Here is a 27,602-nt window from a genome sequence, read left to right on the forward strand (position 1 = left end):
GCCCCAGTCTTCCACAATCCGGCGTTCTCTCCGGGAGCTCACCCCACTAACTTCAAGAACTGGATCGCCGGAGGCCTCTCCTCCCTAAGCCAACTATTTGAGGGAACTCAGCCGCTGACATTCGCCCAATGCAAAAGTACGTTTAACCTAGCAGAGTCAGACAGGTTCACATACTGCCAAATCAGACACTGGTGCACACACCCCCAGACGCGAGAGGCGGCCACCCGGACCCTGGATGCCTTGGAATTAACAGTAGTGGACCCCCCCTCCCGAGGGCGGATCTCGACGCTGCATCGACTATTCCAGGAGAACCTCCTGTCCAATAGAGCGACATATATGGCGCAGTGGGAAAAGGACCTAGGGCACCCAATCCAAGATCAAGACTGGACCGATATCTGGGCCCGCACACACTCATCGTCCTTCTGCATCACCAACCGGGAATGTGCATATAAACTGCTCATGAGATGGTATTTCCCACCGCTACAACTACACCACCTCAACCAGTCGCTGGACCCACAGTGCTGGCGTCGATGCGGCTCGCCAGGCTCCTACCTACACATGTGGTGGTCATGCCCGGTGGTGAAGGTCTTCTGGTCCCAATGTATAGCGACCATCACAGACATAACCCAAATTCCGCTGCCACTGGAACCGGAGCCGCTACTGCTGGGGACCCCGATCCCAGACACCTACCCGAAAACGGGCGCATCCGCGGCCCTCATTACGCAATTACTCCTAGCCGCTAAAATCACAATAGCCAGGACATGGAAGACTCCGGAGGGCCCCCTAACGGTGCTATGGTGGCTGAAAATCTGGGACATCTTCATCGCTGAGAAAGTGATGGCAGCAAACAGAGGCCGCCTCCATCGTTTCACAAACATTTGGTCGCCTGTGATAGACTATGACTTACGCTTCCCGGCCCTGACATACAAACCGCGCCTGGTGCAACTGGCCCAGCAGGCGGCGGACAGGGAACGGTCCCAGCAGATGGAGGAGCAGGCCCTGGAGGATAGCCAAACTCAGGACTTGAGGGCGTAAGCCGGGAGAGGAAGGCGAACCGAGGTAGGAAGAGAAAGGAGCGAATGAGTCAGGAATCGGACCTTATAGGGGGGAAAAAAGACAGTCCACGGTAGACGCCCGAGACTAAGAGGTGGGGTTGGGTGCTGGAATATAAATAAGCGTATAATAATGCCGAGATAAAGTGTTGAACTGATATTTTAATGCATTCTCCTGTATGCCAACCGAAAAATAAACAAGTTAAAAAAAAAAAAAAAACCTTCTCTGAGGGTGGTTTAGGAGGAGTGCTACTGGGTCCTGAATGCAACCCAGGTGCTTTTGCCTTTTCTTTCTCTCTTCATAGCTGATCTTGTCGAGCTGGAAGTTTCGGCGTCGAGGGCTTCGGCGTCTATGTCGACAAAGGCGACGACAACTTCGACGTAGTATCCGACTTTGAGGGCGTCGAGGCACCCTTCGAGGACTTGCCCTTCGAGGTGTGTTCGGTCTCCGACGGTGTCCGTGACCGCGATCGATCGACTCGACTCAAGCGGCTTTTTTCGCTCGACGTCCTAGAAGGTTCCCTAGCCTTCCTCTTTCGATCACCTGGGCTCGAGGGCGCGCGAGTGTCGGAGCGATGGCGCTCCCGGCCGGCTTCCGAGGAAGGCGCAGACCGAGGCTTCGCTTTGTCAAAAACCTCTAACATTTTCATCCTAAAAGCTTCCCATTCTTCGGATGATGAATGTTTTGTGGAACATTTCATCATTTTTGTGGATTCGTTCGAAGACGAAGTGGAGGGGGATCTATGGCGTCGTTTCTTTGATTTTTTTGTCGAAGACGACGAGCGATGGGAATCGCTTCGGGACCCCGACCGATGCCTTTCGCGTCGAGGAGATTTCTCCTCACGGGACCTCGACTCAACGCTAGAGGCTTTTCGGTCGGATTTACGACCTACCTGCAGTTTTCCCCTCCTGTCTCGTAAGGCTTTCCCAGTCATCGATTGACACTTCATGCAGGCTTCCATGTCGTGGCCCTCTCCAAGGCACCATAAACACTCTCGGTGCGGATCGGTGATCAACATTTTTGAGCCGCACGATTTACATTTCTTGAAACCCGATTTCGGGGTCGTGGTCGGCATCGATGACAAAGACATATTTCGTTATTTATCTTTTCTTCACAGAACTCTAGGTGCGCCGATTCTCTGAAGCAATGTACACTGCGGAAAAACAAAACTGAGGCAAACGGGCGCTGCACCTGCTACTTACACCCGATGACGTCACCCTCGACTGAGGCCTTCGAGGGACCATCGACTCGACGACATCGACGCACAACGCCCTCTGCTGAAATTTCTTTTTCCAAAGCAGCTGAGGTGGATGGAATAACATCAAAGATGAGGAATACGTTGGAGGACACAATCCACTCGAAAGAGGCCTTATCGCTCCCCCTTCTACGATCGGGACAGAAACTAAAGTGATCCCTGCGGTTCCCAGGTTTACCATTTCATTAAAAAATGGGGGAGTGAGTGATGTCCGGCTTGTTCATAACCTGGAAAATATCCGTCCCCTGACAGGACCTGACACAATGTCGATTCAATCTAGTACATTACTGCATAAATCATGTGGAGTCGCACGATCTATTAGCGTGTATCACCACGACAGGAGAGGCTCTCCTGTAAGGGGTAAAAATTATGCCCAATATAAGGAGTGGGAGGAGGGCCCCCATGAGGAACGAGCAGATGATATTGGAAATAATAATATCCACTCTTCGGGAGGCAATGCTCGTCTATATGAATTTATTAACGGACTGGGTGCCACCTCATTTTCTTGAATTTCCCAGTGTCATACTGAGTTTTATGTTCTCCCAAGGTGGCCCAGGGGCACTAAATCGTGAGAGAATTCTGTCCCTCTTTAGAGAGGTGCCAAGATTATCTCTGATCTCCTCGGGAGACATTAAATTGGTCGACTTTATCCTCCCTGTTAAGTTTGATTCCGTAAGGAGGGTTTTTTACTCGCAAACTATTTTAGAACTTGTTCTGTCAGAAATTGATGCCTTGCATGGTTATGGATTTGATTTAGAACTTTGCAATGACCGCTTTTTAAGGCTTGGGGCTGTTGTACAGGGGATGAGTTCAAATGACTCTAATGTGGCCTTACAGCAAAAAAAAAAAAACGAGCGGGAGACTTCTCAGATTCCAACATCGGAATCTGATTTGAGGTGGCTCGCTCAGTCACTTAGAGAATCCCTGGTAAAAATTCGAGCACTTCAAGAAAAGCCATAGACCGCCTCTCCATACCATAATATCATGGAATTCTAGAGGCAATTGTGCCCTCGAGCTACCCTCCCCTAGTGTGTCGCTCTTGCATGATGATAGTATATTCTGCCTCCAGGAAACGTGGGCCTTGTCCCCGCTGGTGTTGGATGGCTTTTTTTATACATCAAGTACTTGCTGTCAAAAAAGCCAAAAGGTAGACCGTTTGGTGGCCTGCTTATTGCTGTAAGAACTTCCCTTTTATTTAATGTACTAAACTTTTCACGATTCATAGGTGTTATTGCTATGATTTTGAACTTTCTACACCCAGATTATCTGGGTAATTTATTGATTATTAATCTGTATTGGTGCCCGGATCTTGAGTTGAACGAATTCAATGAAACGATAGATGTCGTCATTCGAGAGTGTCAAGAGTTATGTAAAACACTTAGTATTATTGTTGCAGGGGATTTCAATGCCATAGTTGGTCCAGGGAATCTTGGGCTACATGAGGGTCAACACACTAATCCTGTAGAGTGCAGTTCTTCTTGCAAAAAATTGCAGGGTGCCTTATAGTTTCATGCCCTCTCTGACTGGGGTTTGTATTGTGTAAATGATCTTTGGGGATCGATAAGGATTGTAAAACATGGACAAACGGGTCTGACTGCTTTACCATTGATTATGTCTTCGCCAGTTCTAATGTATAAGATAATAATAACATTGTCTATGATACCTACAGATGATAGTGACCATAGTCTGCTCAAAGTCTCCATACAAGCCCCCTGAGCTCCCCTTATTGGGACTTTCAGGCAACGGTTGGAGCTTAATAAAGCTGGTAATAGAATTAACTGGCACAGCAACAATATTGACACGGTCAATACGCTTTTTTTTTCAAGACTTTGAAACTAATGATTTTGATAAATTGTTAATTTATAACCACAATGACTGAGAGTTACGTTAAAGGTGTTATTCTGGGACCCGCAGGGATTAAGAAATCCAAGGCAGCATATCACACCCACTCACATGTTTTCAACCCAGCCATGCATCAATTTAAGAAAGACAGGAATAGGGAGATTAGCCTCTTACTAAAAACACCTGGTATTCACTTATTCAATGGTATGTTAAGTAAGGCAAAAAATAAATGGAAAACTAGAGCCAGAATTTAAAGAGCCTCGCTCTATCAGAGGGATGGAGAAAACATGCTGCAGGCTCTTGCCTATGTTAACACCCGGAATTTCTGGACACAAATGGGAGAGACGAAGCCCAGGTTAGAGTACAAACAGTTTGCATTCCCTATGAAGTGTGGGTAGGGCATTTCTGAACTCTGTACTGTCCTCCAGATACCAAGTGGATGGTGCCTCAGGATATTGGGTCGAGTCAATGGAACATCCCATTTGTTTTGACGGATATACAGAGATTGATTGCTCGCTGCTCGCCATCCAGGGCTCCTGGCCCAAATTTGCTTGCAAATGTAGTCTTTAAAGGGAACCCAGACTTATGGGCAAGAATTTTGTTTTTCTTATTTAAAGATATTCTATTCACCAGGGTTTTTCCGAAGAGCTGGTTGAACATCGATGGATCCCTGTCCGAGGAAATCAAGGCCGGCAATGGCCTGAGACAGGGCTGCATCTTTGCTCCTACTGTTTTTAAATCTGTATATCTCTGATGTCGGTCCCCACCTGGAAGGAGCATCCTTCGCAGCAGCAAAAGTAGAAGGAGCCAAGGTCGTCTGGTCGGCATACGGAGACGATATAATTTTGTATGGTCTTACTCCTATTGGTTTGCAGCGCCTATTGGTCTCTCTTAAGAACTATACCCAGGACAACTCTTTAGTAATTAATCAAGCCAAAACCTTCATGTTACGTTTAAGTCATAGGAAAAGTTCTATTAGGTATTCATGGTTTATGGATCATGTGAAATTAATAGTGTGTCACTCCTTTAGATACCTTTGTTACCCGAGTTTTTAAAAAAATTTTTTTTATTGCATATGGTTTGCAAGAAACCTTTACAAAAAGAGACTAAGAAGCAAAATGACATTCACTACATTTAAATGTCAATTATACTAATAAGCATTAAAACATAGATCCAATTTCCAATTAAAATTTCCAGAGAATAAGGGACAAATTTAAATTTAGATTTGAAAGGTTCAGTGCGAAGTTCAGTGCAGCGTTCAAGAATATACCGACATTAAAACATTTTAAAAATTTCAAAATTTTAATAGAAAAAAACCCTAATAGAAAAAAAGAAAAAAAAAACCTGCAAAAACTAAAAACATTTCATAAAAACAAGCATAATCATAACAGGCATAATCAATACAACGGGGCATATAAACCTAAAGCTTTGATAAAACCAGCCACAGCAAGTCCATCCTTAATATTTGAAATAGAGAGACACTGTGACCAGATCAGATTGTCCGCCCCCATTTGCCCCATTACATTAAAACGACCTAAATATTTGTCCCTTAAAGATGTCAAAGCAGTACAGTCTAAAAAGAGATGCCGAGCAGTTTCAATCACCCCCAGAGTTTTGCAAAACCGACAGATAGGATCTAAATCAGAAAACTCCGTCCTTTTATGTAGAACTTCCCGAGTCGGAAGGAGATGCCATCTGAGTTTAATGAGAAGGGAGCGAAAATATCTGTTGAGAAATTGATTCAGAATAAAAGACAGCAGGCCTCTTTACTTATGGTCAAATTGTAAATCTCTCAAAGAGGAATACAAATGTAATTTTTCAATAGTGTTACTCCAGTCAGGACTGAAGAGACACTCCTTGACATTGTTGGGATTCGTTAGTAGGGTGTCCCTATCAGACGAAATATCAATCAAGGTCTTGTCACAGAGATCACTAAAAGCGCTAAGATATAAATTCTGGAGTAAAGGTCCCTGAGAAGCAATGATGTGGCCCACATCAGCATAGAGATTATCAGGTTTAGGAGAGAGCAAAGCTGAAAAAAGTGAAAGAACCCTCCAGAGAATCCTGGCTAGACTAACCCTAGTTCATACCTAATAGCCACTGTTGGAATGGAATTAAGCAGTTTCAGAATTTTCCTCCAATAGATACCCTCAAGAGAGTCCCAGAAAATCAGAAGTGCCGAGTAGTGGAGTTCCATTCCATACAGAAGCTTTGGAGTAACTTTACCCTTAAAGAAATCTACTACAGGCTTAAGGGAGAACATGCCATATTTATTGTCAAGTCTAAGGGATTGGGAGATGAGTGGGAGCAATTTGTGTCTAAGTAATCGTCTAAGTTCGATCGCCGAGGGTTGGGCCAAAATCAAATAACCAAGATAGACTATTTTATTTGCTCGGATTATATTTTCACCACCTATTTTCCATACTTTGTTATTCCCCATTCTCCCCTTTGAGAAGACCATAGTACAGGTTTTGCTCGGGTTAATCTTAAGCCCATTAAGAGTGGCATATTCTTCAAATTTGCAGATGAGCCTCTGCCTGCCCACTTTAGTTTGATCAAAAAGAAGAAAATCGTCGGCATAAGCCAACCATGAGAGCCTCATATCCTCTAGTTTAGCACTCACCATGCCTGCATTTCTCAGAAAGTCATCAACATCAGCCATATAGAGGATAAAGAGACAGGGCGCTAACGAGCAACCCTGTCTCACCCCAATACGTGTCCTTATCCTTCTGGAGAGGGTACCTGCCAGGTCAAGCCTGATATGGACCCCTCAATCCGCATCAATAAGCGAGATAGGCCTATAATTTTTGACCTTGTTACGTTAAAGATTGGTACAATATGAGCAGTTTGCCAACTAGTGGGTACCTTCCCAGAGTTAATGACATCTTGAAAGAGTAAAGAAAGAAGGTTAGCCCAGGGATCTGGCTCAGCTTTAAATGTATTGTTAGTGAGGCCATTAGCCCCCGGAGCCCTGGATTTCTTGACGTTGGAGATGAGTCCTAGTACTGTCTCAGAATCAGTAGAAGGCTTCCATGAGTCCCTAGAGGGGTTGTTCCCCAACAGACAGGAAACTAATCCCTCACCCCCAATGTCAAAGAGTTTAGTGTAGTGCTCAACCCATTGAACCTCAGGGATGGCATTCAGCTGGTCGGCCACCGCCTCATTGTCTAAACTAGATACCGTAACCCAAAATTCCCTCAGATCTCGTATTATGAGCACTGCAAGCATATGCTCTGCATCATTTTGTAGCATAGTAGCTTTTCTAGACTTACAATAATTTTTATATTTTTGGCGAATAGTTTTAATTTTTGTTTTTTTGTCAGCCCATTCAAGATCTAGGGCTTGTATATCTCTATTGAGTTTCCTAGTGAGACCCTTTACATTGGCCAATTCTTGGTCAAATCTATGAGGGTGAGATAATTTAGAAACACCTTTCCTGAGCTGGCCGTGAATACTACACTGGAGAGCATTGAGAAAGCTATCAAAATGGACTACATTAAAAACTGCTAATTTCCAACTGAGAGAAGTATGGTTAAAAGAAAGAATCAGTTTACGATTAAGTACACTGATATTAAGAGGAGTCCAACGTACCCCTGTCCCTTGTCCCACAGTTTGGAGATGGGTAGGAACCCCCACGGGCAAAAACTTAGTGGGAAAGGGACAGAGAAATGAGACCCGGAGGATACTATGAATGACCCCATGAATTGAAAGAAACTTCGACATTAGAGGAGAAAGGAATAAGAGAGTTATCTACAAACACGTAGTCTAAGGTAGATATTGATGAGGATCTACGCCACGTGGGACGAGGTAAATTAATAGCGTCATAAAAACCATTGAGACAAGTTAGACCCACTGAATCCAAGGCGAGATTCCAACGGCGACCCCGTGCGAATTTCAGGCCTAGGCGAGAATCATCCTCCATTGCCAATCCCAAGTCATCATATTTGGATTCGTAAGAGATAGAACAATCCGAATTAAGATCACCTGCCAGGATCAGTTTACCCCTGGGGTACAAAGATCTCCAAGAAAGAAGCATATCCGTTAACTCTTGCAGAAACGGCTCAAGAGGAGAGATTTCCTTGTGCCAGTATACATTAACCAGAAGTAGAATAACCGTTAGATCAAGAGAGAACACCTCCAGGGCCAAGATACCAAAATGTGTGTCCACAAGCACCTTAGTCCTAAAACCTAAAGAAATTCTTAATCCTATAAGAAGACCACCCGACGGCCTCCCTCCCAAGCTGGGCTTAGCATTTTGAGAAAAGATATCAAACCCATCTAAAACGGGAGTTGAGAGCATCCAGGTTTCTTGGAGAAAGAAACAATGTGAAGCCCTAATCAGACTGACAGTGTCTAAGTTCGTAAAGAGGTGAGAATTACCTCTAGAATTCCAGGAGAGAAACCCAAAGCTATTCACGGGAGGAACATCTGGAGAGAGTTCTGAATTAATCAGAGGGTACTCATTTCCACAGACCTGCGGTAACCTGTGCCCAGTTGCAAAAGTTTCCATTAGATTTGGGCATAAATTGCCTGCGTTGGGGCTGTGGGGTTCTTTCCGGATGATATACCATAGTGAGATTACCCCTATATTCTGCACCCCTCCATTGTTACTGGAGAACTGAGTGGGTTCCAGTAAATTTGCTTCAAAGCCAAGTTGCTTTAATGCTTCCCTATGCCCCATGATCAAGTCCAGAACCACTCTTGATTTAAGAATATTACTTACATCTACCCGATCCCGAATGGGGAAGAAAATGCTGTCCATGTCATAGCTAGAGATGAGCGAGAGAAGTTGATGAAAAATCTTTAAGATATTACCACGATTTAAACAGATTGGCGTATCTTGACCCTAAAGGCTGGTAAACTGTATTATGTCACGAGGAACTTTCGATTCTGATAAATCAGGTAGAGAATCAGAGATCTTTTTAGTGAACTGAGGTAATGAATCAACCGTCAAATCGGGGCCCCTAGCACCTCTTAGTGTAGTCCTATTTTGAATACCATTTGGACCCACAGGAAATCTTTCACATAACTTGAAAGGAGTGTTGTAATGAACAGAGTCGAGCCCTGAGGGGACACCTTCACAGCCCATAATCGGGCCCGCAATAGGCAAACTTAAAGCGGATGGGTAAAAAGAGAGAGGGGCAGACGAATCCCTCTGTAGTTGAACTCCCGTACCACCGTCGCTCGTTATAAGCTCAATATTAGCAGGAGGACCCTCAGTAACAGAAATGAGCGATGGGGCCAAAGGAAGGCGCAGGGTAGAAGAAGCCCCATCCTGGGACGGGCATATATTAGGCTTAGGCACTGCCCCACATACAGTTTAGGAACCAGTATCTCCCGGAATAAGTGTTTGACCATATCAATGTTTAGCAAGTTTGCTGTAATCGTTGGTAGAGTAGTCTCTGAACGGCTCTGATCTATCCCTGATATGCAATTAGAAGGAATAATAGGGAGTACTGCAGCAGAAGAGGACTCCTTTGCAATGATATTGGTAGTTAGCACTGTAGAGGCATTAATGGAGATCGGCTCTAGTGGAGTTGGAGCTGTTATCAAAGTACTAGAAGCCACAGAGTCCACTGCCCCCTCAATATTAGGTCCCACTACTAGGGAAGGAGTGTTGTTAGTCGAGGGACCATTAGCCAAACCATCCGGTAAGGGAGACAGAGCTGCTGTAGTGGGAAGTAAGTCAGCAGTGGCCACAGTAGCCACCATGGTAGGAATAGGGGTCAGAGAAGCCACTGGTTCAACAGAATTCCCGGTCCCCTTTGGAACGGGAATCGTAGATGAAGAAGCTAAAGTATTTGCCAGGAAGAGATTTTTGAAAAATTGGTTCGTATATGAATTTAGATTTTTCACGTTCTTCTGATTTTTAGTTTTCTTCATTTGCTGAGTAATTTTCCTTTTCCTTCCTATACAGGGCAAAACTTTTTGATGTAAAATTTCTTTGATGGGTTCAGTGGAAACAGATGGATTCTCTGAAGTCGGAATAGATATAAATTCTAATGAAGAGGCGATGAGGGTAAAGTATCTACTGGTTCTAAAGACCTACCCACAAGGGGAAGACCTTGAACAATAAGATTAGGAAGCGGACCGACCGATTCCTCTTGAACTTTCTCCTCCATAAGTACCATAGTGAGTTTGGTGTGAGGGGTAAGATGTACTGCCTTCGATCCAGTGACCTCTCGCATACCCTCGGGAATAATTGTCAAAATCATAGATGGATGGCTACAGAAATCCTAAGCTGGGCCTTGAGGGACCGTGGGAACCAGGCCCTTAACTAAAACTACATCTTGTATACTTGGCGTGGTCGCAGTGAGCCCTTTATGTACGATATGGGCTTCAGACGGTAGTTGTTTAGGAGAGCTTGGGTCTGGACCGTGTGTGGTCCAAAGTGGATGTTCTTCCTTAATAATTTTAACTAACTCTTCAAATCTGTCAAGGCCCTCTAACCTAGAATAGATTTCCCATAGGAGGAGAGAGTGAGATCTGACCTCGGACCATATATTATCATACAAACTTACAAAGGAACTCAGAACCATATTAAGAGCCGAGATAGTAGGTTGAGAAAGTTTAATTCTTTCATCTGCCTCTTTAAGAGTATGATGTAAGATAGATTTACTGCCCTGATCCTTTTTTGAGTCCGGGAGTAGACCCCTTTCTTTCAACCAATTTTGTTTCTCTGTGTATTCATCAATAAAATTGATGAGATCAGAAGGAGAGCCTGCAAAGGAATCGTCACAGATTTGCTGGGAGACATAATTTGTATTATTACAATTGGGGCCCAGGTGACTATCAGCAATTGCCTTGTCTGCACATTCTATAATGCTGATATCGTCAATATCCTGAGCTAAAGGGTCTTCAATCTCCAATTTCTTAACTACATCGACTAGATTAGTGTGATCTAATGAAGACACTGTTGGAAGTGAGTGAAGAGATTTAACAAGGGTACTAGATGTAGTCCTCTTTCCAAAGAAGTGTGAAATATTTTTCCCTTGAATTGGTTTCCCTAGGGTACCCAGAGTGTATTTTGTTTTGAGGATTGAATTATGGGTTTTGTTAAATGGAGTTTTGTACAAAATAGGTATAGACTTCCCTGTAGGAGTGTATGGAGTTCCAGCCACATTAGTAGACAAATTGACATGAATAGTCGAAGTATGGTTAATGCCCCTTGCTGCGGAATTAACCTCTGGCAAAGGTTCAGTGGGAGGAGAAACAATGTTCCCATTGACCGTCACCATAGGTAATGCAGAGGCACTAGCTACAGGGTCAGCCGCCATAACAGATAATATAGGCGTCCTGGGAAGAGGGTGGGCAGGTGCTGACCTAACAATATTAACCATATTGTTGTTAGAGTAATCCAAGTGGCCCTTATCCTTTTGAAGAGTAGCACCTTCCGCAAGATTAGAGGCTAAGGTAGCTGCTAGACGTTCTTCCTGTGTATCTATCGAGATATCATGAGTTCCATTAAAAATACAGCTGTGATAAGCTGTATTGCGTGGAATAATACCCATAGCATTGAGTACCTCAGACCTATTGCTGACATGAATTTGAGCCTGGGCCAGGGTTTTAAGGAGTAAAGGGCTATAGGGGACAGCTACAGGAACATGATGTAAATTCCCCAATATAGCCGGGGAGGGAGCATCTAACGGAGTAGTAACTGGTGAAAAAGAAGGTAAATTACCAGTAGCGGACGGAGCTGAAGCCAGTGAGGCCTCCATAGCTGTCTGACTTCGCAGTCCCTTACGTGTCATTCAGAGAGAACCAAGGCCCAGGAGGGAAATACAGGTGACTTAAGAAAATAACAATACTCGGATAAGCTAAAACTAGACCTAAGATACAATGATTAATTTTTTCCTTAAAATACACAAAACAACGTACACAACAGTCGATATAATTATGAATACTGCGACCTAAAAACATAACACTAAAAAACCAGAGGCAACCTCAGGGAAAAATGACAAATGTCCCAAGAACACTCATGGATTAAAAATACAGAAGGAAATGGATCTATGCAACCCCCCCACCCTAAAAATGAAAAGAACAGATGTATTAAGAACTACAGTTGATAATGTTCTTAATCAATAAATAATCAGAATGTATCGATTTTTAGGAATAGCCACAGTCGTCAAAAGAACCAAGAGGAGCACTCAGTCTCAGGGTAGGGAACGCCCGACAGCTTGTGGAGCTGCCAGAGTCCGACTCTCCACCCAAAACCCTTAGAGCTGAAGAGGTGCTTGGGGATGAATTATACAGCACAAGACCCAAGTTCCAGTTACTCACAGGTCACAGCCAAACAGCACAACAGCGGCTCCAGCCCTTAATGCCTCCAGGGCTTAACGCCGCAAGGGTGGTATTGCCGGCAATTTGTGCTTGATTCAAGTCACGTGATCCGTCACGTGTGCATGCTAGGCTCCGCCCCCTCCAGGGAACGGGACTCGCAACAAGAGCAACACGCTCGCAGTGCCGCTGTCAGGGGGAGCAGGAACACACAAAGTCAAGCAGTCAGGAGACAAAGGACTCCCACCAAGTAGCAATATTACCCGAGTTTTGAGGACACTAAAAAGATTAATTTCCGTAACTATCTAGATAAGAAAATCAGTCCTCCGACTGCTCAGTTACGAAAAATAGCCAATAAATACGGGAAATTTTCCCTTTTACCGTGCCTTCAAATGTATAAGCATAAAACGGTTGCTCAGTTTTGTTATGGGCTTGAATTTGTGCCGTTCTGGTGCAGGAAGGAAATTGCTAAATATGAGGCCCGATTCTTGAGATAATTGGTCTGGTGCCTACCAAAATGTGTCCCAGTTGCCGCCATTTGTTATGAATTGGGGTCATTCTCCTTATGTACAATCGAGTGGCGACGTATTTCACTATGCAGGAAACTGTTGTTGAGCAATGACACCAACTTGTATGGAATCATCAGCAGGGGGCTTGTTAAGGGTAATGCAGTATCTATTGTTTTGCAGGAACTGGAAAAGGAGGCTTTGGATTCTCTTAGTAAAGTGGGGGTTTCGCAGGAATTCCTGATTTTGAATCCAATGAAGGTTAAGAGCCTCCTGCAGCATTGTGACTGGAATACTATGGTCGCTGAAGTTCTGGATAAGAAACTTTATTACCAACTAGTATCCAACAAAAAATTGGGTGTCATGGAACAATATTTACTTAAATTTCCGAATAAAGTGTGGAGGCAAGCATTTATGAGGTTCAGGTTCAATGTATTAGAAATAGGAATGATACTAAACATTAGGTCAGGTGATTCAGACACTTTACATCGATGCAGATTCTGCAGAAATGAGGCACAGGAGATTCTGGAACACATTTTAACTGAATGCATTAGTTTAAGACAAGAACGTATTAAATGCTTTTCTGAGTTTGTTCCAACACCGAATGTGTTGATCTTAAAGCTCTATGGCAGGAGATGCTAGATGGGAAGAGAGTTAAGTTCCAACTAGCATCTCTTCGTTTTCTTAAGCTAAAGTGTGGACTGTGATGGGATTATTGTTTGACTTACTTTGGGAAATTAATGAACTGGCCATAATGTTGGGATCAAAAGATCGAACACCAGCAGTTTTATAAAATTTTATGTATGGTTTTATGCCTTGTGTTCCTGTTCTAACATTTTAAATTCTGTACTTTCTTTTTTTGTTTCCTTGCACGTTTAATCATATGTGAACTTTTGAGACTCTTGTATTTGCTCTTGGTTGTAAATATATATATTTTTTGTAAAGGTTACTGTGTAACCAAAACAAATAATAAAAAAACTAAGAGTGGAGTCTTGTACTGTCTCAGTTGAATGGTTTTACTAAGCCCTCAGTTGGACTTCAGAAAAACTGCCCTAGCACTGATCAGTAAAACAAGAATGGGTATTCAAAAGGCGATTAATTCACTGGAAAATCTACCCGGTCAACCCCCTGGGGAATGTCGAAATCGAGAGATGACTACTTGAGAGTCTGTTTAGATGAAAGAGAACATTGGGTGAAATAGATCGAAAAGTCTATAATGAATTTTACAAGACAAGGGGGAGGGGAGCAGAGGGCTTTCAGAAACAGTATGGTGGAAAGGCAACTTCCCAATGCTTGTAAGTATGGAGGGCGTGTGCAAACTCTTCGGCACTCTATGGATCTCAGATTTGGGGGCACCAAGATCGCAGTAAATTGGAGCAAAGAGATTGGCATTTTGAAAAGTAGGTTTTACCTACCGATTACTACACCAACGATATCGCTAAGATTAGAATAAGGGGTGAAGGCATAGCATATAAAGCCAAGCTAAAACCCCTTTTGTACTTGTATAGGATTATAACAACAAAGTCTTTATCCTCTTATAAATCCATGTCGTGGATGGTCTGGCACAAAGTGGTGCAAAAAAGATTCCCCGAGTTCATTATGTTTCTGAGGTAAGTGTGAAATTGAGGCTACCCCTGAGATCTATGACCACAAGCTCAGAGGATTCAGTCACTAATGCTTGCATTGTACAGAGATATAAAGATTAGTACTACCAACTGAAGCAGTCCGACAGACTCCACTGGTTTAACGGCAAAGTATTTATCGTTTAAATCTTGCTTTGGCCTGGAAAAGAGAAACACTGAGTCGACCGCATCAACGCACAGCACCATCTGCCCAAAAAAATGTACCGAAGCATCTGAAGCTGGAAGATATGGTAAAATGAGGAATACGTGGGAGGACACCATCCATTGGAATTGGGGTTTTACTATTGGCAGCCGTCACAGTCAATTGGAGTGGGGGTGCAACAGACAGATTAAAGATTGCCTCAATTCAGAAAAAGGATTTACTGCGTTTTTTATTCTTCTGTACGCAATGCAATAATCTGAGACGAAGATGGCTTTTTCCATTTTAGAAAAACCTGAATATTGTGACTACTAGCCAGGTCATCGAAAACTTTATGGAGAACTATCTGACCTATGAGCTCAGTCTTAATATGAAGAAAGTGTGTCGACTTAGAAGGAAATACATGGATTAAGGCTACTTTGGCCATCAAACTTGTTATGAAACTGTTTCCTTTTAAATTGGGATTTTATGCAATGTTAGTTGGCATGTTTTTAAGAAATGTATCTAATACACCGATTTTGTATTATTTTAACGTGATGAATTTTGTGCTAATATATGAATTGTATGCTTTGTTTACTGAAATAAATAATGTTCTCACTTGTAAAACAATAAGCAAAGCAGTCTTATTTTTCCCTAAAGGTACGTCTCTAAATTTATTTACCGGTCAGTTAGTTATCATGAAGAACAACATATGTACACAATTTCATTCTTTCTTGGCCACAAGACAGCTTGCAAGAGTCATTAGTAGCAGTCATTGCAGCAGAGGAGACCTTGTGCATGTAGCTCAGAAGCAGCAAAGCAATGTCAATATAGGTGGCGTAATAAGGAAATGGGCTATTGCAGTGCACTGCCGATAGCAACACTCCATATAAAGGAGAGAGATTCTGATGTTAAATAAAGGGCATGTTCCATCCCCTTTGACATACATTAAAGGTTTGAGTATTATAGTAAGTACAGGTAGTCCAAAGAATTGTTTTACTTCCCAAAATAATTGTTACTTTTAAAGACGGATAGGAGGGTATTTGTTTGAATGCACACATGCTTCTTCCAAAATGGATAGGTTCTAGTCATAATGTCTGATAACAAATGACTTTTTAAAACATTAAACTAAATGATAGTTTCAATGCAAACACAGCCTACAGTGGAATGTATGCCTGCAGGGTGACTTCTGGTCAATCGTATCACATTTGTTATGTAAGAAGAGTTTCAGCATAATCATCAGATTTGTATCTTGCGATTCCATAATGAATAGCAATTGCCACGTTGAACTATAACAATGAAGGATGGTTACCCTGGATTTGTTTTAGTTATCGCAAAAGAAAAGCCATTAACAATGACTGTACTGCTGACCAACATTTTTCCCAGGTAGTAAATAAAGTGGAGTTTGCGCACTTACCAACTTCTTTTATTGTCAAAAAACAGTACTAAAAAAAGTGTTTCATCTGATCTAGTCTGCATCTCCTCGCCAACTTTGAGTACTTCAATGGGAGGCACTGGAATGGCAACACCATTGTGATGACAACCAACACGTGGCATATGAGGGTCAATTATCTAAAAGAAGAGGGAGAAAGGAGATGATCCTTAAATCAGCTTTGTATTGTCCAACTAAGTTATTAAATGGTTGTTAAACCAGTTTATTCAAAATAATTCAAATACTTCTAATAAACGAAAAAACAGCTATGTGAATGGTGCCCTTAAAGTGAATCAATGGACAAGGAGAACTTTGAAAACATTTACAAACTCAGATTTAAAAAGAACAATCAATGGCTTTTGAATTAAAAAAAAAAAGAATATTAAGACTAAGCAGGAGCACTCTTGATTCAAGCTATGTTACATTTTCCTTATGCCTAGGGGTAACTATATAATTCTTTATCTGAGAGCGAAATAAAACAAAATTTGGAAAAAGTATTTAAACAGATGCTTTTATTCTGGTATGAAAGAAATAAAAGGACAGGAACTGAACAGTGCGCCATTAATTACTCACCAGTGCCGGATATGAAGGATAGCCGCTACATTTGGCCCACACTACGTTCAAAGGTTCAAGCATTGAAGCTGCATCCCTAGATGAAATCCACATATCGCTCTGTCCAACTTCTAAAAAGAAACCAGAAAAACTTGGTTTAGAAGCTGGGAGCCCCATACTAGGCATTGCTGGCTTACCAAAGAATGATGTTACACTTTCCCCTTCGTCATCTCCAAATGTACTAACATAACAATACGATATGGATGATTAGCCTCATATACTAACAAATCATAGTCCATAACCGGATATATGAACTATGGTAGAAGTTGAGGCTTTTTAGGCCTCCATCTCCCAATTCCTGGTGTTTAATGCTCCACGAAAATTGGCTTAGGGATACAATTTAAGATAAATGGGCTGAAAATTGGCACTGAATTAAATAACCTGAAAGAAAAGGGCACATAGCCAAACTGTACTGAACTGCAGTCTCATTTACAATGAAGTAATTAACTGGATAGATGTAGTACCAACTAGAGGTTGATGGTCTTTTAGGTGCAAAATCAAACACAACATCAGGTATTGTATGGTTTCAACTCGGTGACCAAAGGGGAAATTGCTGGCGCTAGGCTGGTCTATACAACAACAAGTGCACTGTGAACATTTGTTGAAAGACTAAAATATATTTCTTCTGGTGCCTACAGAGATGGCAAAATTCATCTGTTGGGCTTAAAGCATAGCAATGCTGATTTTAATGACAAACTGGACAGGGGTATGGTCTGGATTGTGATTATGGAGAATGGGAAAATGTGTTACTTTTTTACAAAAGATTTTGCCCCATATATACGTGGGGGAAAGGGGGTTTAGGCAAATAATTAATGTAGGGAGTTTAAGGGGGGTGCAGTGGGTCTCCCTCCACATATATATGCAGCAAAATCAACCTGCCAAAAAAAAAGCATTCAATGAATTCTCCTTTGAGGAAATGACCCTAAACCGGGATGATCAACACCTGCTGAAGATCAAATTGGATCCTTGCAAACCAACATACTTTTACACTGTGGTTGCATTCTCCATTCAGGCCTTGCTTCACAAATGAACGTGAATGTCGAGCAGGTACCCTGAAAATCTATATTTACTTGACATGTACCCAGAAATCTATATGCATAAAATAGTACTAAAATCAAGGGCAATTTACATTAAACTATTTGGTGTATTTAATTAAACTGGACTGTTCTGCTGAAACCACTAGCGGGCGATAACTATCAGGCAGATGGAAGCTGTGGAATGGCTCACTCTGGTAGTTGCCATCTGCAAACCGAAAGGCACTAGCCTCAGTGGTGACCTTCACAGTCTCAATAACAATGACTACACTGTTGTTGAGGCTGTGTCGGTCACCACAGAGGGGCGGATAGTGCCATTTGTTACAGTTTTCCTCTTCTCAAGATCACTGAATTTGTCCTTCATTACCACAAAGTTCTTCACCAAACATATTTGAAAAGTGTGCACCAGCAGACCTGGCTAATCCCCGACTCCAAGGCACTGACTTAGTTTGTTACACAGTGTTAGGGAGAATTCTCAGAAATGTGCAAATTCCTCTGTACCTTAGACTTTGCTGGACTCTATGACTTTTACATTTTTAACCTGGAGAGAGCAAGACCTTTATCCCCACCCTCTCATATATTTTACTGTAATTTAAACTGTGTTTATTTTGGTTTTTGGAGTGTGACAAACTCCATGGGCCTCATCTTTTTACATTGTGACACAGACTTCCCTGTGCCACCTGCACTGAAGATGCTATCAGATTTCCCAAAGGGTTAAATACCTTCTCTTGGAAAAACTACTGTTTCCAAGAGCAGTAAAGTGAAAGTGAGTTTACTTGCAATTGTAACTTTTTAGACCCAGCACACATTCTTACAATAGGGTTCTGTAGGGGCTACTTAGCATCCCTTTTGTCAAGTTTCTCATGTATTTCAAAGGGGGGGCACTCAGGGGTGGCAGTGGTCTGCCCTCGGGGTAGCGTACCTGTGAAGGGCTGCTAAGACATATACACAACAAAAAGGGTACTGGTAACGCAGGGGAGGGCCCATTTGGTAACGCAGGGGAGGGCCCATGAAAACTGTTAGGGAGTTAAGTCCTATATGGGTCCTATTCCCGAAATAACCTCATTTGTTATGTAAAACACTACACCCATTTGTATATTTCAAAGTCATAACCTCACATTACAATTGGATTTTGTGTCAAAAACATATTTAATATGAAATATTTGTACATACAATTAAGTCAAACATGTAATACACATACACAACAATAAGTGAAATCATTGAAACCATATATTAACTGGTTGGAGCCAAATCAACACTTTTAACCAAACAAGGCCAAAGAGCAAAAAAAACAAAGCAAAAAGGAAAATGCCGGACCAAAGCCGGACATAAGCAGGAGTTCCTAAATTGTTTTTAGGCTTACAATATTACTTAACAAAAACAAGAGTTCCTACTCATATATGGGCATTCAGTTTTTCTAGAATACATATTCCTTGGAAAATGAAATCCCAGGTTGAAAATTTTAGGAAGCTGGAATTGGGTCTGCCAACGCATCAGAGGGGAGTTTTGAGAACCCAAACTAATGAATGCCACTACTGCGTATCCTTAGCAAATAAAGCACAAGGGGCAGGGTTCGAAACCCAAAGTGGGCGAGGCGTGTTAGTGAAGAGCCTCCAATATCCTCTGATCAAGAAAGTGCGTTTCGGCGGTGGTAATTGTGCGGAGAAAGTGGAATCTTCACAGTTGAAAGACTGTTCCGCCTTCGTCAGGGCAATAAGTAGCAAGACCCTGTTGTAGGGAGATGAAGGAACAAAAAAGGAAAGCAAGTGCATGAGGGTATAGAAGAAAAAAAAACGAATTGCTGTCAATAGAAATACAATGTAAAGAGGTTATGAAACAAACATATACAAAATTGAGTTTCAAGTGTAGGGAAAATAAGCAAATGTATGTGTGCAAGTATATGACCGTGGTCCTGTATACACTAAACTGTTAAGTGCCATGTGAGGCTGAACCTCTAATACAGGGGGTACTCTGACAAATTGCAGATGAATCCCTGTCCGGTAAAATACGAATGATGGCACTTGGTCCCTCCCAGGGAATCCTAGGCCACCCAGAGCCCCGGGCCACCACATGCATCCCCAGGTCAGCCCCATGGTGCGAGGACACGGAGGGAGGCGGGAGAGGGGGAATATCCAATCATGTGAGCATCAAATAAAAGGGGTATAGCTTACCTCAAGTGGTACCAGGAGAACCCGCTGTAGATAAGTCGGTCCTCATGTATTCAGTTGAGAAGATAGGATGTAGGTAGAAACCAACTGACGAGCTAAAGATAGCCGTTTAGAGAAAGCAAGCCCTGATTGCGGGAAAATATGAGGGACTGGACCGTAAGAAACCGACAGAAAATTATTATTATATCGTGAGAGGTAAACACTCCTGTGCCAGAGGGGCAGGAAGTACATAAGAGGTACCCCGATGAGCAAAGAAATGGAGGTTACCTTAATCATTATCCAGAAATGGATCCTCTGCAGAAAGTTTTGGTGCGGGAGCACGCTCAGCGAAGAGGGAGCAGAGAGGTCCGTGTCTTTCATCACACGGGCGCTGGGTCTCAAACCATGTGAGAGCACGTTCAGATGTGCTGGCTCCGAGAAATGGAGAAAGAAAGAGGGAGACTCTATGAAGCAGTAAATCAACACATCGGCTGTAAGCTGAGTCAGTCGCCGTCAAGGCCTGTGGAGGACCTGCAGTGAATAAAATATATATATATGTGTGAGAGAGGGTGAAATACCTGGGAGCGGGTTAGAAAGTAGCTCCGAGTCGTCTTATTGGAACTGGAGCGGCTGTGACTGCCGTCGTGTCCCGTGTGCTGCGTTCGTGAAAATGCAGCATCAGATTGCACTGAAAAAGTGCGAGCTGACGGCGTCCGTTGCTATGGCAGCGACGTCACGTTCGTGAGGGCTCGCAACCCAGGGCCCGTATTGGTTGGTTGGGAAGGTATCCAATCCAAAATGCGAGCTGACGGTGTCCGTTGCTATGGCAGCGACGTCACGTTAGTGAGGGTTCGCAAACCAGGGCCCGTATTGGTTGGTTGGGAAGGTATCCAATCCAAGGGCCCAAAACTATGGGGTTACCAGGTCCGGGGGTGTGTTCTGGATAGCCAGTCAAAATGCGGCACGTCCAAATGCTGGAAGTAAGGCTTCAGTGGTGCCCTAAGAAAAGGGGGTGCATGAGGAGACATGAAGCCAGCATGGACCAGGAAATAAACGACTCGGTTCTTCATGAGTGCCACATCACAAAATCTAAAAAAGAAATGTGTATTATATGAGCACAGATCTATATACACGTGAACGTGCCTATGAGAGATACTGGCGTCCCCTACATCAGATGGTGTTCCTATACTCGTACGTCGGGGACACGTCCCGCACATGATGAGAGTGTGGGAAGGGGGAGAAAGGAAGAAGGAGCCCGTGTGTAAAATGCAGGCCATATGGGTGGTAAGGCTCTGCTGTCGGGTGCCCCTTGTTGGATGTAAAAAGTAACTGACATCGCGGGAGGAGAGTGTAGACCGCGCGTGTGAACAGCGGACATCACCCCCATCCACTATCGAAGTAAAAACCCCGGGGTGTCTCAAACGAAAAAATGAAAGAAGAAGGGGGGTGGGGGGGCGCACGCGGGTCAGCGGTGAAAGGGGAAGGAGCCGAGACCACTAGTGTGTAGTCATGAGTAAGTCAAAAGGCCCACAATCCCTGGTTAAAATGGAGATTGCTCGTTGAGGCCATTATCCAACTAATCCAATCTGTAGATCCATCGCTTCTCTAGTTCCAAGAGTCTGTTGTGAATATTGATATCATGATCATATCCAAAGACCAAGAGAAGGAAACCGCCATCCCGTGGCCAACGGAAATGGGATCTTCACCAACTAAGGTAGTAAAAAATCTGGGAGTCCTGATGGACAACACCCTAACCTTAGAACCGCAAATAAACGCAACAGTCAAGAAATGCTTCTTCCTCCTCCACACGGCAAGAAAAATACTACCTTTCCTCTCCTTCACACACAAAACACTCACCATCGTCGGCCTCATCATGTCAAGTATCGACTATGCAAACAGCCTCTACCTTGGTATACCGGAATACCTACTGAGGAAGCTACAACGGATCCAAAACACTGCAGCCAGACTACTCCTCAAACTATCCAGAAGAGACCACATCACCCCGGCCCTAAAAACACTACACTGGCTCCCAGTAAAACAGCATATCATCTTCAAAACAATGTGCATAACGCACAGGGCAATCAGCGGACAAGGAGCAGAATTCCTACAAAAAAATAACAATCTACAAGCCAACGAGACCGCTCAGGTCAACCAACGAAATCCGACTGGAACAAAAACCTTACATCAAGAAGAAACTCGGAGGCACCGCTTTCTACCACTTAGCCGCGAAAACCTGGAACAACATCCCAAAAGTAATAAGGAACACCAAAGACCACCTTAAATTCAGAAAATTACTAAAAACCTGCCTCTTCAACACCGGAGACTAAAACCGAAACAACAATAAGACAAACGACTCATCAAAAAAGGACATTGACAAACCCCTAGAACCGACAGAAGTACCCTGGGCACCAGTAGGGCTGACGCTGGACACAGGGGTCCACCCGCGAGACCCAGAGAAACGGATACAACTACTCCAGCCAACCCTTACCATTCCCCACCGCCCGTACAGCCACAACTAGGTTCCACGAGGCTGTGGAACGGACAAGATAACACCAATCACCACACAACCGGGTGTATGGACACTAGCAGAGGCGCTAGTCATGTGGAGGGGGTGAGGAGCATGCACGGTTATTAAGGGAGCGGGCGGAGGGGACAGCTAGATCCTCAAACGGCCTCCAATGGAAAAACAGGCACGTACCTCCTGAGGCTCAGGTGTACAAGCATCCCGTCGGGTAAGATTACACGAGCCCAACAGGTTCAGTCCAGGATAGAGATGACTAACGAATACCATTAACAATTTCCTTCTCTGCATACACCTCTCAAACTCCAAACCAAACACAACCACAACCACAACCCTCTAGCGCAGCAAACCGCACGGACTTCACTACACTGCAACAACAAAACAAAAAAACACATAGACTCGCACATCAGCACACGACGACTACCGGCCGCATACACCCCAGGCCCAGCCGACAGAACCACCGGGCTGAGGCTGCCAACAGCACATCACTGCAATCTTGCACTTTTCCAGCCTCCACCCACTAACCCACCCTCCCCCCTCTTTCAGAGCCGCCAGAGCGCCAGGGGGCCACTCCGGTGGTGATAGTGCGCGGTACAAATGACCTTTAACATTAACATATTGGGACCTGTTTGTATCCTATCCAGAACCCACCAAAAGATGCCATCAGGGGTATGTTGATGGGATAAATAGTGTGTAACCAAGGGGGAAGTGGTATTCTTGCACCGGATTCTAGAACGATGTTCTGATATCCGGGTACCAACATTCCGCATGGTTTGGCCAACATAGCGCAGACCACATGGGCATTCAATGCAATATACAGCTTGGCTGCTTTTGCAATTGGATTGATTGTTCAAAACCCATTGTCTATCACCAATCTTAAACGTTTGAATTTTCTTGGTAAACGTACATACCGAGCAGCCCCCGCAGGGGTAGTGGCCGGTAACTTTGCACAGGTTCCAAAGACCTGTGCATGGTGGTGCTCGTGTAAATGAAGAATGAACAAGATGTTCCCTAATATTCCTCGCTCTTTTGAAGGCGAACCGAGGAATTGACTCGTCCACGAGCTGTAGTTTTACAATAGGCCAATACTTCCGAATCACCTTTTTCAAATCAAAGGTGTTGGGGCCATGTGAAATCACACATGTAAGTCTTTCCTCATTGGATTCATTGGTGTCGGTTCTAGGTGTTAAAAGGAGATCTCGATTCATAAAACAAGCCCTTTTGGTGGCATTATTAACCAATTTTTTGGGGTATCCACGGCTCCGCAGGCGTACACACAATGAGTTTGCGTTGTCGTAAAAGTTATTGAGAGAGGTGCAATTCCTTCTAATTCTGAGTAGTTGACCGTACGGAAGATTTTTTTTGATGTGTTGCGGATGGTCGCTCTTATAATGTAGAAGTGTGTTGAGATCCGTGGTTTTTCTAAAAAGGTTACAAACAAGTTTATTGTTAAGACCTGAGATTTCAAGATCTAAAAAGTGTATCTGTGTGGCACTGGATTCCATGGTAAATTGAATATTAGTGTTCCGTGTGTTTAGCCAATCAAAAAATAATTGGAGAGATGTCTTGTCTCCGGACCAAATGAAAATGATATCGTCTATGTAGCGATGCCAGTGGGAGATCTTCGAGAGCCATAGGTTTTTGAAATATACAAATGGGTGTAGTGTTTTACATAACCAATGAGGTTATTTCGGGAATAGGACCCATATAGGACTTAACTCCCTAACAGTTTTCATGGGCCCTCCCCTGCGTTACCAGTACCCTTTTTGTTGTGTATATAAATAGTTTCTCATGTAACATGTTTATGTTACCCTTTCTACAATTAATGGCTGGTGGCAGTGGTGTACTTTTAACTACCATTGGGAGTTTTTACCGTGGGCTGCATTCGCAGCTGCAGTAAAGCACCCCTGGGTTCCCATTTTGTCAAAATGGCTCTGGTCTTCTTTTTTGCCATTTCGTGCTGGAAAGGTCCTTCTTGAGATTTAGTCTGCGCGCCAAACCAGGTCTGGTCCCTTTCTTTGTTTTGTCTTTCGCAGGATTCACGAGTGAAGCCTGTCTCTGGCTCCAGTATGTCTGGCAGAGGCAGGAAGTTAGGGAGGTGCCCGAAACTCCCTGTGATTAATCCCCTTGGTTACAAGAATGCACCCAAAAGTGATTGGCCGGCTGGATGTCCAGCAAAGACAGCCACCCTGCTGTGTGATTGACAGCTAGGCTGGAATGAATGGGAGAAACCTGCATAAAAGGTGAGGCTTTTTGGCTTGGAAAGCAGTCGACCACTGGACGAAGGAATCCGAAAAAGAACTTGCAAGAGACGCCTGCTGCAACTCCTGGAACGTTGGTTTGCCCGATGAAGCCCTGCTGCTGTGCTGAAGCTCCGAATTCGCCTTGACTAGAGAAGCCCTGCAAGGACTACTTCTCCCCTTGAGTTGGTGGGACCAATCAACTCCAAAGTGAACTCATGTGGACATCCTCTCGATGCTGGCTGTACTTCCACTGTTGCTGGAACCGAAGTGCCAGGGAGAGGAACACCAAACCGAGTGGATCGCTTTTAAGTCAGACCCGAGTGCTAGGAAGATCCTCCGGACTTCCCTGATGCAGGACTGACCAAGCCTGAGCTACCTCACCGGAGTGCTGGACCCCAGAAGCAAGGAAAGTCTGAAGTGGTATCCGAGAACCGCAGTGTTGCCATTTGCTGTCCGACGCAAGGAGCTGAAATGCCAAAGTGCCACTGAATTGAAGTTTGCCCTTTGCTGTCGCCGACCGTCCCATTGTGTTGTGTGAGTCCCCAGAAGTCCTCCCTCTTGTCCCCACGACTGAGGCACAGGAACAAAAAGATCTGCAGACCCACACAGGAAAAGATGCTAGCTGGAACCATTTAGTCTAACCAAAGGTACTGTAAAGTCTAAGAGAACTTACATCTTGTCTTGTAACCTTACTTGTTCTCAGTTGAGACCGGTCTTGGTTGCTCCTGTAGAGTTGCTTGCATCTTCTACACCTCACAAGCCTCTCAGTTTGTGGCCCTACTTTGATTCTACTTTTTCTACAAAGACTTCTAAAACATTGTGCAAGACTTTCACTTACCTGCAACAAGTGCTTCAGCTCACCTAGAATGTTGCCCAATTGACATTGCCTGGCTCCATGAATGACTCTTCACTCCTCTGAATGTGTGTTTTTACCTTCCTTATAGGAAAGGGTTAACCTACTTTGCATGGGGGGGTTCAAAAGTACTTACCTGCTTCAGAATATGTGTGTGATCTCTTGTCTTATTCTGAAATATGTTTACTTTAACACTCATCTCAGTACTGCTCTAAATGTACCACTGATATACTAATGTCCACAGTGTACTAGCTATTCAAGTCACCTGAGGGTGTAGGAAGTGTCTGTGTGCCATCCCAAATGGGTACTTGCTGATTTAGTGAAACTAAGAGTGTGTATTTTGGATTGTATTTGTGTGTTACTATTGTATTACCCCTTCTGAAGAAGGCTTATTCAAACTGACTGTTAAATAAATTAATAATTATGTAATCAAAAAACCTTGAGTGTTAGAGTTTATTGGAATAATTGTCACCGTGAATCTCTCCGTAACCACCCTACTGCTAACATTGACCCCTCTTGAGATAAGCCTGGCTGCTCAGCCACAGTACCAACCTGTGTAGTACAGACTTATACCAAAGGTTGGGTTCCTATTGCCAGGAAGCCAAGGTTGGTGTAGTGCACCCAAAGGGTACTGCACCAAATCTTGCCTAACACACCAGAGGAGTGTTTCAATGCATCAGTATACCTTTGCGTTCTGCTCAGTCAATTCAGTCTTCCAAAGGTTAGTTACTCAGCTACTAGTATGAGTGAAAACGTCATCTTCGTCAAGGACGATCTTCTCTATAGTGACTAATGACACACCACTTGCTCCAGAGAAAACGAAAACAACGAAAGGTTGAATAACTCTGCTATGACTTGTCCTGCAAAGGGTTTTGGTCAAAGTTGTGTTAGTCAGAGCATTTCAGAACTTGCCTGCTCCAAAAACAAAGGCTCCGCTCTGTTCCTTCATTGAGCTCACCAAGTATCTCACATTTGTCAGGCTTTCTCCACAGAAGAACAAGTTACTTACCAAACTGGTAACGTTCTTTCGACTGGATGTTCCTCCAACGTATTCCTCATCTATGACATGTAATGTGCACAGCTGTGCTGCTTCTAAAATTATTTCGGCAGAGGGCGCACTTGCGTCGATGGCCTCGGGTCGATTTCCCACGAGGGCCTTTGTCGAGGGTTGTTAGGGAGAATTCTCTGTTTAGGCTGAATTTCCTAACTTAGTGAGTCCCTCAGCAGCTTTGCTGGATTTCTGGAGTTTGTTTTTTTCTCCTGCCAAGAGTGAGACTCTTTCTCCCACTCTTGGACATGATTTATGGTGTTCCTTTGACTGTTAATGTGTTTTATGGGCTATGGGGTCCTTTACTCCATAGGGTCTCATGTGTTTTTACTATGTGTGTTACACAGCACCCTCCGTGCAGTGACACAGGGGTGTCATAGTGACACCCCACCATAGACTCCATACCCTGCGACTGACTACTGTCCCCCAGGGCATGTAAAGTCACCATTGGCTTTACTAGTCCCAAATTATTAACAGAAACCGGTACAAACCATCATATTGTGGACGTACTGGTCGGGGCAATTCGTTTGCCCCGGGGTCTGTTAGTCGAGGGGGCACGTCTCCGTCCCCCCTGATCGAGTTTTGGCTGGTGGCAGTGGATACAACTTTTTATATTCGACCGCAAATATATCTCTATGGGATTTTCTCATTGTTCGAGGCTCCCAACTTTAATTATTTAATTCTCATAGCCTCGAACATACCGCCGGTTTATTTATTTAATATTAATTCGCCGGTTGGTATTTTTTGCCAGGACTCGATTCTAAAATGGCATTTGTGTTCTCTTCTGTGACTCCAACCCAAGTCGAGCCCTTTGTTCCACTTTTTGGCGGGCTTCTCCACAGAAGCCTCCAAAAGTGGTGCCACTCTGTCTGGGTACCACAGGGGGTGTGGGAGGGGGTTTAGGCACCCTGGACTGAGTTACCTTGGTAACTCAAGTCGCACCCTTGTGTGATTGGCCCAAGTGGTTAGCCGGCCGGCTCACCACTTAGCATGTTTGATTGGCAGCTAGGCTGAGTGA

General features: G+C 43.8%; 1 protein-coding gene across 3 annotated transcripts in view; it reads right to left on the reverse strand.

Annotated features, from left to right (window-relative positions):
- Nucleotides 1-27,602, reverse strand: part of BRD1 (bromodomain containing 1) — a 1,051,203-nt gene that overhangs the window by 98,968 nt on the left and 924,633 nt on the right. For all 3 annotated transcript variants that reach the window (XM_069629247.1, XM_069629245.1, XM_069629246.1), the window contains exons 11-12: nt 16,700-16,809; nt 16,112-16,266 (exon numbers count right to left, since the gene is read on the reverse strand). In XM_069629247.1, the coding sequence (XP_069485348.1) occupies nt 16,112-16,266; nt 16,700-16,809 (265 nt within the window). The remainder of the gene's footprint in view (nt 1-16,111; nt 16,267-16,699; nt 16,810-27,602) is intronic.

The sequence above is a fragment of the Ambystoma mexicanum genome, chromosome 12 (genome assembly GCF_040938575.1).
Source record: "Ambystoma mexicanum isolate Mex_15411 chromosome 12, UKY_AmexF1_1, whole genome shotgun sequence".
Lineage (NCBI taxonomy): Eukaryota > Metazoa > Chordata > Amphibia > Caudata > Ambystomatidae > Ambystoma > Ambystoma mexicanum.